This window comes from Equus quagga, chromosome 11 (assembly GCF_021613505.1).
Source record: "Equus quagga isolate Etosha38 chromosome 11, UCLA_HA_Equagga_1.0, whole genome shotgun sequence".
Lineage (NCBI taxonomy): Eukaryota > Metazoa > Chordata > Mammalia > Perissodactyla > Equidae > Equus > Equus quagga.
Window position 1 is genome coordinate 101,888,003 of NC_060277.1, and position 13,407 is coordinate 101,901,409.

Below are 13,407 nucleotides of genomic sequence, written 5' to 3' on the forward strand. Positions count from 1 at the left end.
GTAGCAACGACAGTACTGAAAGTCTGAAAATACGAATGCGTGGGAAAAAAACACACGGAGAAAAATAAGGATTTCCATCAAGGTATTAATTACAAATCTTGATTTTTTTATGGGATTATCAGCATTAATTTTCTTGTTTTGCTCACCTTAATTTTCTAATTCGTTTTTTGAAAACATATAGCTCCTACAACAAAAATTCTTTCATTTTTGAAAAAGGCAAAAGGAAAGGCATAATGACGTTCTCGGTGTGATATAACTTCGAGTATAATTTTAATTTTAAAAAGCTTAAAATATGAATTACTAGTTAACATATTTTTATGTCAAGATATATCTTGCAAAAAAGTGTTTTGTGACAATGGTTTTCTATCATAACATTATGGTTTGAAATGTTATTAAACTACATGAGCACATGCAAACATGAAATTAATTTGTTAGTACATACAGAACTGAAATGGTCAAATCATTCAACACTAAGCCATTAGCATGTTAAGTACTCAAAACCAAAATATCTGCCACTATGGTCTGGTGATAAAATATACAAATAAGTCTATTAGACAAAAACAGCTATATGAACTTTAAAAAGCATGAAGATTATGATGAGTTTCAAGCACTAACTGCAAGAACATTTGTCAAACTTCACATGTTAGGTGAAATTTAGCAATCCGGGATGGCACTCACGTAAGCAAGCAGCATGAATGAACACATATTTTAAGGCTGGAGGTGACATTCAGCTCTTACTACAAAAGGGAAGGATTCCCCCCATTACAGAGGCATTGATACACTGCCCTCTGACCTGGCACATCCTGGGGGAGCTCAGATGTCACCTTCTTCTCTGCCATGTTGCTGCTATCATGGGTTTCTGAGAGACACCCCACAGGACTCCTCCCTTCAGAGGGACTAGTCTCTTCCGAAGAAGCATTTGTTGTGTTGTCGCCAAGATTTGCTGACACAGAGTTACCTTTATCCCCAACTTCTGTTGGCTCTACAGTAAAATGCACAACAAAACTTTAAAGATATCTTTAAAATTGCTTTAGCATAAACGGCCACATTCAATCAACTACTAAAAATGAATGATCACCAAAAAAACCCCTGCTTTTATTTGATGGCCATTTTGAAGCAATTAAATTCTGGGATATTTTTCCAGTAGGCAATCCAAAGAGTACTGAAGAATATTTAATATATTAAGAATGTTTAAGTAATATAAAAACGACCATATTTTATCACATACACAAGTGCATATTCTGGTATAGAAATAGTGATTTTTCACCAACAAACCTCATAGGGAAATGGCATCTTATTAGGAAGTATAAATAGAGATACGAGTATAACATTATAGCAAACCCGCGAATACATAAAACTCATTACAATGATTATGCATCTTACAAGAGGGAAGGGTATCTTAACCTCTTTAGGAATGTAAATTTAAATAGTTGTTTGTAATAAAAAAGATTCCTTTTCATTTTGCAAGTAAAATTGGAGATTTCATAAGTAACACTGATGAAATATCACTTTTAACCAAGTAATTGTTTTACCCTCAGATTTTCCTTGCTCAGGATCATCATCTGGTGTTTTGTCGTCATTGTCTTTTTCAAGGGACTGGTCTTCAAACTCTTCTCTGCTTTTCTCAGCATCTTTGGAGTTGTTATTCTCAGTCTCATTCTTGTCCTTTTCTATGTCTTCTAGGCTTTTAACAATATCAATGTCTCCCTTTTTGGCTCTTATGGATTCCAAAATTTCTTCTATAATAAAAACAAATAAAAATTTCATTTCCATATGTACTAAATGTAAAACTACTACAAATGTCACTTAAGAGTTTCAATAAAGTTATTAAATACATTAAAAGCATTTGAACTATGAAATAAGGATCAAGATTACCAATAAAATTTTGATGATTAGAGAATTCAACTCATTTGGTTATCTTCTCTTCTAGAAAATATATGTTAATTATAGGCTCTATTTTTTTTTTGCTGTGTGAGGAAGATTGGCTCTGAGCTAACATCTGTGCCAATCTTCCTCTACTTTGCATATGGGACGCCACCACAGCATGGCTTGATGAGTGGTGTACAGGTTTGTGCCCGGGATCTGAACCTGTGAACCCTGGGCTGCTGAAGCAAAGCTTGCGAACTTAACCACTACGCCACCAGGCCAGTCCCTCTACTTTCTTTTTTTTTGAAAAAAGAAAAATTAGCCTATCTTTTGAAATTGACACTTGATAGAGATTACTGTCATATCCTCTGCCATATGAAAAAAACTGTAAGCTGACATAGACCCACAGTCTCGGCAGCGTGGTCAAAACCTAGAGACCCATGACCTAGTGCAGATCTGACTCGAATTAGCTGGGTGACCCTGGGCAAGCTTCTTAAGCTTCAGGCCTCCACTGTAGAATGAGAAAACAGAGGACCATTTGGAAACATTTCTCTCTGAAGTCCCATAACTGTTCTCAAAGTCACTAAACCCCTAAGGGCTCTAATCCTCTTTCAGCTCAAGCAGTTGAGACCACAGCACAGTGCAGACCAAAGCCATTCAGCACAGACTCTTGGACATCAATGATATTCTTTGGATTATGATCCAATACTATCATTTTTTAAAATTTTATTGCTCAAATTGTTCCAACTTTGGCCACTGGGAGCTTTTTCAGGTAAGTCCTGTGTCCTTTAAACACGGCTCATTCATTCATTCATTCATCACCTCCTTACATTCCAGACTACAAGATGCTCCAGGCTCACCTTGTATTTTCCCCGCCCCAGCCCTAGAATCTACCATCTCTCTAAGGAGTCCTGGTTCTTTTTTATTGGAGAACAATATCTAGAAGTCACGGTGTGGGCACTATGTATACTTGTTACTACTGGTGTGTCACTGCTGCTACACTCGCTTGGCTAACAGAGCTAGGAATGCATGTTAGGTGTACTTACCCACATATATATACATATATATTATCTCTGTATCTATCTGTGTCGGGGTGGGGCGAGGGCTGTGTGTGTGTGGTTCATTCAAACAATGCCCTGTTGCTCATCTGTAACTTCCTTCTCTGAGAAGAAAAACTTGGTTTTCATTCTCTACAATATATCTATTTATTTGTTCAATTCTAGTACACATGGTGAAGTAGTTTCAGAATCACTAAGCTGTTAGCCCACGAGAAATAGATTTACCAACTAGAGTACACTGTTTGTGAACAAGAAGAAACATTTTCAATGCCATGTACCATGGTACTTCTTTTTAGATTTCTGAATTTCCTTGTTCATACTTCCTTTGTTTAAATGTTCTCTACCTTCATTTTTGTCAATATTTCTTAAATTGTAGGTATCTAGAATGTTTCCTAGGCTTAGAAAAATCTTGTAAAGTCATCACTGGAAAATACTGACCTTTCCGGTAAAGTGACTAAGTTTGAGCTGGTTGGAGTTAACTCCTCACACACTCTGACCTGCTCTACTCCTAATTCCTCTAAGAATTCAGAGCCAATGATTATATGAACATCTAAGACAGCTGCAGGAAACAATTTCAAATGGAAGTTGGAAGGAACTCCAACTGGCATATTTTCTGTCTTCTTCATCATCATCATCCCAGGATGCTTTTTTACATTATTTCCTCACATCTTTTGCTTATCTATATATACTGCTTCAGGTCCAATGTACCATAGCCGCATTTACTCTAGCTAAGTACACTAAACTTACCAATGGAAGTATCTCACTGTTTTTTAAAGAACTTTTTATTTTGAAACAATAATTACCAGCTACCTGCTTTTCTGCGAGCCATATTATTTCTCAGTTTCAAAGACAGCTCCACCCTGATCTTCAACTGCCAGCTTTTCCTAACCAAACTGTTATACATCCCTCCCAATTTCCCTAGTGCCGGTTAATGAGAATCAAACAACACTAAAAAATAAATAAATACTAAGTTTAGATCAAGTAAATTAGATGAAAAGCACAGGTAGGATGACCACAAGTCTCTGATTTTCTATAAAGGTTCTAATATCAAATATTCTATCTTCTTACCTCCTCTATCAAGTATACATATATTTATCAGTCTATATGTGCTTATTTTAGGTTCAAAAAACAATGGTACCAATAGCCATAAGAAAAACAGACCAAAAAAGTTGGGAGGAGAGAAAAATATTAAAGGATGAAAGAAAAAATAATCAGCTTAGATTGTATCTAATCTACAATAAATATGTCTATTCTATAGATATCATACCCCATATTTTGCAGGAATATTTTAAAACTAAACAGAAGAATTAACCTATCAGATTTTAAAAACTCCTCTACTTAGAAAAATTTATTCTAAAAATAACTTCCCTCAAATAAGCAAAATAAAGCATTATAAAACACAATTACCATAAAGGTAATATGACAAACATATACAGTGAACTATTTATAGTTACAAATACCTAGTAAATTGTAGAATTTAGATGGTAGGCATATGGGTGTTTACTGTATAGTTCTTTCCACCTTTCTGTATATTTGAAATTTTTCATAAAACACTAAGAAAAAAAGGAAAAGAAAATTCAACTACCAAAAATAAAATTAAACTTTCCTAAAGTGGACATATATGTATATAAAAACCAGAAGGCTATAAATTTGAAAGGATTTATGCTATTTGGGAGGTTAAAAATGTTAAGTCATTAGGACAGGCTGTGATTCTGAAATTACTGTCATGATATTGTAAATTATTCTTAGCTATTTCAGAACCCCAACAGTTTATGTTGTTTTCACCCCATAAAATCCCAAGTTAAAGTACACCACTAGATATTATTTTGGGTATTTACCTGGGACGGATGTTCCTAAACTGACTATCATAGCCAAGATTTTGGTTCCCAGAGACAGCAAATAAAGGCAATGGTGGCAGACCGGTGTTTAACGGGGAATTCTTCTACCTGAATGTTTAATTCATTGCCAACACACAGCTTACAAAGTTGCTGGGAGGATTAAAGGCTTGTAAAACATCTAGTTGAACACCCGGCCCACAGTAGGTACTCAAAAATGTTAGTTTCCCCTTCTCTTCCCCATCAATTTTCAATTCTTGTGAATCCCTCCTCCTCTAGTACCAGGTTGGTTGCACCTTAGCAAAAAAAGAAAAAGAAAAAATATACACTTGTCACTTTTTGTCTGGATCTTATCAAATCCAAGGTGCAATTCACCTTATTTAAATGAACTTCATATTGTATTAAAAGGGTAACTGGAGGTTGCAAGGCAGTCTCAGACCACACAAGTTTTGGCCATCTAACTTTCTAAGAATACAGTGTGGCCTAATGCTCAGAGCTCTCTCTGCTCTTCTTGATTACTATAAAAGGTTTAACTGATTTTTAAAAGTATGTTACACACTGAATTACACTGAAATATAACATGCTCATTGTAGGAAATTTGAAAAATATAAAAAGGAAACCAACTATAATCTTACTACTTGAATTGAATATTTTATTACTATTTTTATTCTTTTCTCAACCCCTCCCGCCCCCCGCAAGCCCCAGTACATAGTTGTACGTTCTAGTTGTAAGTCCTTCTAGTTCTTCTGTGAGCTGCCACCACAGCATGTCTACTGACAGATAAGTGGTGTGGCTCCGTGCCCAGGAACCGAACCAAACGCAGGCCACTGAAGTGGAGTGCACTGAACTTTAACCACTAGGCCATCAGGGCTGGCTCAAATTGATTATTTTATATTTTTAAGATTTTATTTTTTTTTCCTTTTTCTCCCCAAAGCCCCCCGGTACATAGTTGTATATTCTCAGTTGTGGGTCCTTCTAGTTGTGGCATGTGGGATGCCACCTCAGCATGGCTTGATGAGTGGTGCCATGTCCACACCCAGGATCCGAACTGACGAAACACTGGGCCGCCTGCAGCAGAGCACGTGAACTTAACCACTCGGCCACTGGGCCGGCCCCTCAAATTGATTATTTTTTAATGATAAAAGCTGGTCCATTTATTCAGTTGGTTATTTAGAGGAAGAGAATTTAAGTACCTCAAGGGCCCAGGTAGTGTTTTTGCATGGTACCTTATGTAATTCTCCAACATATCATGTTCTATCACATGATAATCCACATGGAATTAACCAATTCTTCTATGACAGACATTTTTTGTTTTTTACAGTCCCCCCCTCAAATCAGACCACTAAACATTTTGATTATCCATTCCAATTTGGTTTTCTTATTTAATTAAGATGATATTATGTGTACAATTTTGTATACAGACAAGTTTACTCTGGAAAACATTTCTAATTCAACCTACTTGATAACACACTTCATATTGCTTTTTAGGGGACTGGACATGATCCTTTATTATTGTACTAAAAGCTGGGAATTCAAGAGAGTAAAAAGGGATTTTTCAATTTGTCAAAAGAGTGCCATGATTCATGAAAGGAAATTATGAGGGGAAGCAACCTGACTGAAATTAATAAAACTTCCTATTATTTGATCTCTAGTATGTAGGGAAGGGAGTGAGAAGGGGATTATTTTCCTGCAACTGTTGACCTCCCCAAAGAATTCTGATGAGTGAAACTTATCTGAGGAAAAAGTTACATATTTTTCTAAACAGATCTACTAGAAAAATACTTCAAAATACCAGATATGAATAAATACAATCCTTGGCAAGTAAGTCTGCCTGTTTCTCAAGACAAAGTATATTTGTGTGCCACAACCATTTATGTATGACAGCATGATTATTATTCTCCAAAAATATGCATGAATTCAAGAGAACATTGATACAGAGTATGTAAGTAAAGGTTTGGATACAGTTGAACTAAATATATTTATTAATTATACACACTATTTTTAAGCAAATGGAGAATGGGGAAATTTTTCAGTAAATGGAGAATGGGGAAAATTAATAGGATTAATGTGTATAGCAGCTAATGTATGCAAAGGAGCAGAACAAGGCAAAGTGTACTTCCAGAATCTTACCTAATCATTTCATCTAAGTTAAGATTAAAAGGTACCATTAGAAATCACAGGTGATAATTATTAAAGATGCACAGAGTATATCTGGTAGGATTTTAAAAATGGCAATACTGGTTGTCTCTGGAAAAAGGAAAGTGAAATGGGATTATAAAGGAGAGAGACTCACCTTTCACTGCATACTCTATTGTACTATTTAAGCTTTAAAAAGATATCATACGTATTTATTATCTTTTAAAAGGCAAAGAATTTTTAAAAAGCAAAAAGTTGAGCAATAAAATAAATAAGGAGTATTGAATTATAACCCAAAGTATAAAATAAATACCCATAATTATACTGATATAAATAAATGACTGAATAAACAAATGGAGACAAGACAAATCTCCTGCGCAGAAAAATCCCAGACAGTATACGTGGCTAACTGCTCCCTCAAGGAGGTGGAGTGTAACTCCCCACCTCCTAAGCGTGGGCTGTGCACAGTGACTTTCCTCCCAAAAGCACAGTACGGGTGGGAGAGGTAATTTTACACTGGAGAAACCTGACAAAAACTACCCTCCACTAGGTGATCAAGGTCAACATCATTAGTGATAAGTCAGGCTGACAGCAAGTACTCTTCGTACGATGGTGAGGATGGCACTTCACCTCCGTGGTCTTCCTTCCCCAAATCCACAACCCTAGGCTAACTACACAAAGAACATGAGACAAATCCTAACTGAGTGCATTCTACCAAACACCTGACTGGTACTGCTCAAAAGTGTCAAGGTCATCAAAAATAAGGAAAGTCTGAGAAACTGTGACAGTGTAGAGGAACCTAAAAAGACATGATGACTAAATGTACTGTGGTACCTGGATGGGATCATGAGACACAAAAAGGACATTTAAAAAGACCAGCAAATCTGTAAAAAGTATAGACTTAAGTTAATTACAACGTATCAATATTGGTTCATTAGTTATGAAGGCAGTACACCATAATGTAAGACTTGAATAATAGGGGAAATTTGGTACGGGTATATGGAACCCTCTGTACTATCCTGGCAACTTTTCTGTAACTCTAAAACTATTCTAAAATTACAAGTTTTATTTAAAAAAAAGCAAAGTGTAAATTTAAAAAGAATATTATTTCCCATAATTAAAAACAGGACTTGCAAAAAGGTTTAATAAGATACTTGAATTAAAGAAATCAACAATTTGGGGGCTATTACTAATGACCAAGACAAGACACAAAATGCCAAAAGGTATGGCATCTCTGATTTATATTGAGATGAACAAGGCTCTCTTGCAAAAATGAAATAGAGAATTAAAATAAAATATACATACTTGAAAATTTTAACCTATTTTCAAGTTTTGTACTGATTTCATGCCAAGAGTTTATCTCCACTTTAACAAAAGTAAAATTTCCCTCTCACCATTAGCTGCCGCCAGAAAGGATTTGTTACTGCCCCGAGCTTTATTGGTCAGGTCTTCAGTTATGTCCATGTGCCGGTGGATTTCTTCACGCATTTCTTCCAGAATTTTGCAGAGTTCTGCTTCCCAGTAATCTTTGTCTAGACAGTCAATTAATTCTGCAAGCTGAACTTTTGTGCTGTAGTACCAAATTTTCTTTTCATTTTCGTTTTCTGTATCTTCTTCTCTGTTTAAAAAAGTACAAAAACATTTTCTATGTTGGTACTTATCTGACAATTTCATCTATCCGCTGAAAGTTAAAATATGTAACACAAAGTCTGTGCGCGAAAGCTCAATAATTTGCTCAAGAGATCCCCTCAAGGCTTACTCATTTTATTTCAGCAGCCTCTAATTATTTTGATATCCTAGGCCACAGCAGCTTAGCATAAAATAATGTGCAAGGAGTAGTGGAGAGAGAGGAGTCAACACAGCAGCAAAGACTAACAACACGACGTCCAGAAACAGGACCTCGAGGCTCAGAGTGTGAGCGCCTCGGAAAGGACAGTCTTGGCTGTACCTCAACTGACTTTAGCATCATCACTGTAACCACACGATAAGCAGAATTTCAACCAGAAATACTTAAACTATGTTATACACTTGGCAGGTCAGGGGCAGGTTGGTATCACAGTAGAGTTTAGAAACATCTCCATCAAAATGGTGCAAATGCTCTAAATTCTGATGCTCGGAGGAGTCATCTCAATTGAGTGATAAGGTCTCCTCTCTCTTCTTTTCTTATGGACAATCAGAGCTCAAACTGGAGAGAAGAGAAGCAGCTTCCTTCCCTGCTTAAATCTCTCTGAAGGTTCCATTCATTTGCAACAGAGATGGAGACTTCAATAGGGACGGTCACTAACTAAACACACAAGGCATATTAACATCTAGGACCAGACCTAGAGAAACACATGTAATAGTATTTCTTCTCTCATTCAAAAGGAATTCAGGTACCTGACGAGAAAGAGTCTAACTTTCTTGTCTACTCAAAGGCAAACTCATGGAGCTGAAAGAACTGGGCTTTAAGAAAGATCTGACTTTATTTTATTTTTTTAAAGATTGGCACCTGAGCTAACAACTGTTGCCAATCTTTTTTTTGTTCCTGCTTTTTCTCCCCAAATCCCCCAGTACGTAGTTGTGTATTTTAGTTGTGGGTCCTTCTAGTTGTGGTATGTGGGATGCCACCTCAATGTGGCCCAAGCAGTGGTGCCATGTCCACACCCAGGATCCGAACCAGCAAAACCCTGGGCCGCTGATTGCTGGGCTGCCAAAGCAGAGAGCACGAACTTAACCACTCGCCCGTGGGGCTGGCCCCAAGAAAGATCTGACTTCAAGTGGACTCAGTCACTTATGAGATATGGGAGCATGGACAAACACAACTTCTCTGAGCTATTTTATTTACCTAACTGGTAAAATGGGGATAACAGTCTTCAGGACCACTGTAAGAATTCAAGGTACTAAAATAAGGCACCTATTATGGTGCCTGGGCACATCATTAGTGATCAATAAATACAAAATATTATTATTACTACTAAGGTAGTAAACAAATAAAAACTTAGAAGAATTCCAGGAATTAGTCACTCACTAATTCTAAAGAAAGAAGGGATATAGTAAGTTGTGGAAAAATAAAAGGATATCAAAATTATCAAAAATTTTAAAGAAAAAAAAAAGAGTCCCTGTTATCTAGCTTTGCTCTTCCAAACCAGCATCTGCTGACATATAAGATTAGTATATTTCTCTGTTAGAAGCTTTTTACAAAGATTTCTGAAAATCACCTTTTTTTAATCTGCTCTAGATTTCACTCTATAATGGGTATTTCCAGTGACCTCTTATGACTGAGTGATGACAACGGTCTTAATTAAAATTTATAATGTGAAAGATGTCTGAGTCCTCTAAACAAAAAGATTAATGAAAAGCTTACTAGATAGATACGTGGTACTGGACAAACTACTCAACCTCTCTACGCCTCAACTTCTCCCTCTGAAAAATGGGATGACAGTACTTATATCAAAACGCTGTTGTAAGGATTAAATAAGTTAAAATACGTAAGTGCCTAGAGCAGTGCCAGCATCTAGTGGGTGCAATATGCAGAGTTGCTATTATTTTCCTCATCATACTACGTATGTGATATCTACCTTAAAATAAATAATTACAAGTGGGATGGATGTAAAAACAAAAAAGTGGAAGTGTTTCAGGGGGCAAGCAGGAGAGTGGTCCAGGGGAAGAAAGTCCTAGCAAATGGAATAAATAGGCGGAGGCTCGAAGGGTAAGTTAGCCAAAAAGTTTTGGGGTGTTTTACTTTGCTTTTTATCTGTTTTGGGTGGTGGCAAGCAAGAGAATTAAATGTACAAAGTTAGGGACCCGTGTTAAAGAATTTGAACTTTGTGGCCAGCCTGGTGGCGTAGTGGTTAAGGTTGTGCACTCGGCTGCAGCAGTCTGGGGTCTATGGGTTTGGATCCTGGGTGCAGACCTATGCACCACTTATCAAGTCACACTGCGGCAGCCTCCCGTATACAAAATAGAGGAAGACTGGCAACAGATGTTAGCTCAGGGCCAATCTTCCTCAAAAAAACAAAAAAAACAAAAAAACAAACAACAACAAAAAAGCTTGAACTTTGTGTTAAGAACAAATGGAAGTAATTGAAAGGTTTTTTAACTTGGGGCAAAAGGAGCCCTGATCAGAACTGATGTTTTAAAAAATCATCCAGCCATGGAACACAGAATAGAATTAGGGAATGGGGAATTATATACAGGCAAGTTTGAGGCTACTAAACTAGTCTAACAAGATGATGTTGGCTTGTATCATGGTAGAGACAGTGAGAATGGAGAGAAATTGATTCAATATTTAAGACGTAATTAAAAGGTATAACAAACAATAAAGGACAAAAGACTACTCCCAGGCGTCTAGCTTGAGAAGTTGGTAGGATGGCGATCCCATTTACTAAGTGGGAACACTGGATAAGGGTAGATAATGGGGGAAGTAATGAGTTCAGTTTTAGACATTTTGCACTTGAGGTGCCTACTACGTGGACACGTCCAGGAGGCTGCTGGACATACAGAACTGGACATGAGCAGAAGGGTTACAGACACAGGCCTGCTGGCAACTAAGCCAGCAAGTAAATAGGTGGCTATAGCTGTTACAGGAAAGCAGGGGTGGAAAGTTGTATAGGTTAAAAAGTATAACTTTACACAGTTTCAAAATGTGATCAAGGTAATTTTATTCAGAATGGAAAGTGACAGGAAAAGTACTAATCTAATTTGGCAATTCCTGTTTTACTAAAGGTCTCAATTTCAAAGCAAAGGATTGACAGAATGAAATGCAATATTTAAGAAAGATTGGTCTTCTTATACATTAGAATAAAACTGATCTCTAAGTTGTTTGCTGAATATGTATCACGGCTCCTTGGGTAGACTATAAACTCACGTCTAAGAACCTTTCCTTTATTATATGCTTCACTAACCTATACAAATAACATTTTTAAATGCATATTAAACAAAAGCAACAATGGAAAAACTTAATTTCTATAAACTACTGCCATTACACTTAAAAACTGTTCACTGCCCCAGACTTTGGGCAATAGGTCCACTGATTCATCATTTTAAGCTTACGGGCTTCCAGGGAGAAAATATACCAAATCTCCACATACTGTCAACTGAGCAATTTACAGGGCTTCAAAACTTTCACCAAGAGGCCACATACAATCTACCACAAGGGGGCACTTAAACTGGAACTGTTTCAACCTAACTTCAATGAAAGACGTAAAATCTTTCAGATTTAGTTATCACTAAAAATGCTATTTAAAGTTTTGTATTTGACTCTACATAGAAAATAGTCAAAATGTCACAGCATGAAAAAATATCCTGATTTGTCTGAAATCTTCACTAAATTTTGTGTACTTTACTATGCATTAAGAAAGACAATTTGAGAGACCAGCTCAGTGGAATAGTGGTGAAGTTTGCATGCTCTGCTTCAGCACCACAGAGTTTGCAGGTTTGGATCCTGGGCACGGACCCAGCACTGCTTGTCAAGCCACGCTGTGGTGGCATCCCACATAAAATAGAGGAAGACTGGCATAGATGTTAGCTCAGTGACAATCTTCCTCACAAAAAAGAAAAGAAAAGAAAAGCAATTTGAAGGACTATGATTAAAGCTTTCAAAGCAAATAAATTTAAATCAATAGTTTCATTGCCACACATACAAAGAATTTTGCTGTTCAACTTAGAAAAGTAGATTACTTCACTTTATCAATAATGTATCATAAAGCCATCCACAGGTGCTTGAAAGGTAACTTCTTAAGTTCTTTGACTCATGTAATTTCAAAGGTTTGTACTTATTTAACTACACTCAAAAGGAGTTCTCTCCCGCTAGCCTGAGTGTTGTTTTAAAACTAATACTGATTTATCAGGAAGCAGAACTTTTTGGGAACGCCACTTATTTTATATTTTCTAAAAATGCCTTTACAGCATTAAACTTCAAACCAAAACATGGCTGCAGTTAATTCACCATTTGTAGTAAACTTGCCAACAAAAGTTTCCATGCTAGCACCTCCACAGCAAGACGTCAAAAAGAGAGCATGAGAAAACACCGTGGCCAGATATTTGGGGGGTATGTGGGCAAGACAAAAATTATAGATTCTAAAAAATAACTGACCCAACCCAAAAGGCACGAAATACACATTTTAAAACTTTATATACTGTTTCTCCTATTGGTTCCTGGATTAAGGTGATAGACTGAATTCACACATCTCATTTTACTCCCTCCCGAAACCCTCTTAAAACTACGCTAAAGAAATATTTTTAAAGATATAAACTCACAAAGATAGGGAAAAGAAAAGTGACAGCAAAAAGTTTCGGAAGCAGGAAAACAAATGGACAAGCGCTACCTTTCTCAGCAGAGCCAAGAAAGCCCACTCCCAAAGCGCAAGGGTGACATCAAGAACCAACAGTTGCTCCTCGGAAGGCGCTGGAGAGGAGGGCACCAGCACAGAGAACTGCCCGAGGGCTGTCTGAGGAGCAGACCCCAGCCCGCCTGTCCTCTTCAAGCCACCCAAGGTTAGTCTCTTCAAGGAGATAAAAGTGAGGTTCTCTGG

General features: G+C 36.9%; 1 protein-coding gene across 1 annotated transcript in view; it reads right to left on the reverse strand.

The window, feature by feature from the left end:
- BPTF (bromodomain PHD finger transcription factor) overlaps positions 1-13,407 on the reverse strand; it is a 141,903-nt gene that overhangs the window by 85,478 nt on the left and 43,018 nt on the right. Inside the window, 3 exon segments of the mRNA XM_046677260.1 lie at positions 794-982; positions 1,533-1,739; positions 8,290-8,513. Coding sequence (XP_046533216.1) covers positions 794-982; positions 1,533-1,739; positions 8,290-8,513 — 620 coding nt within the window.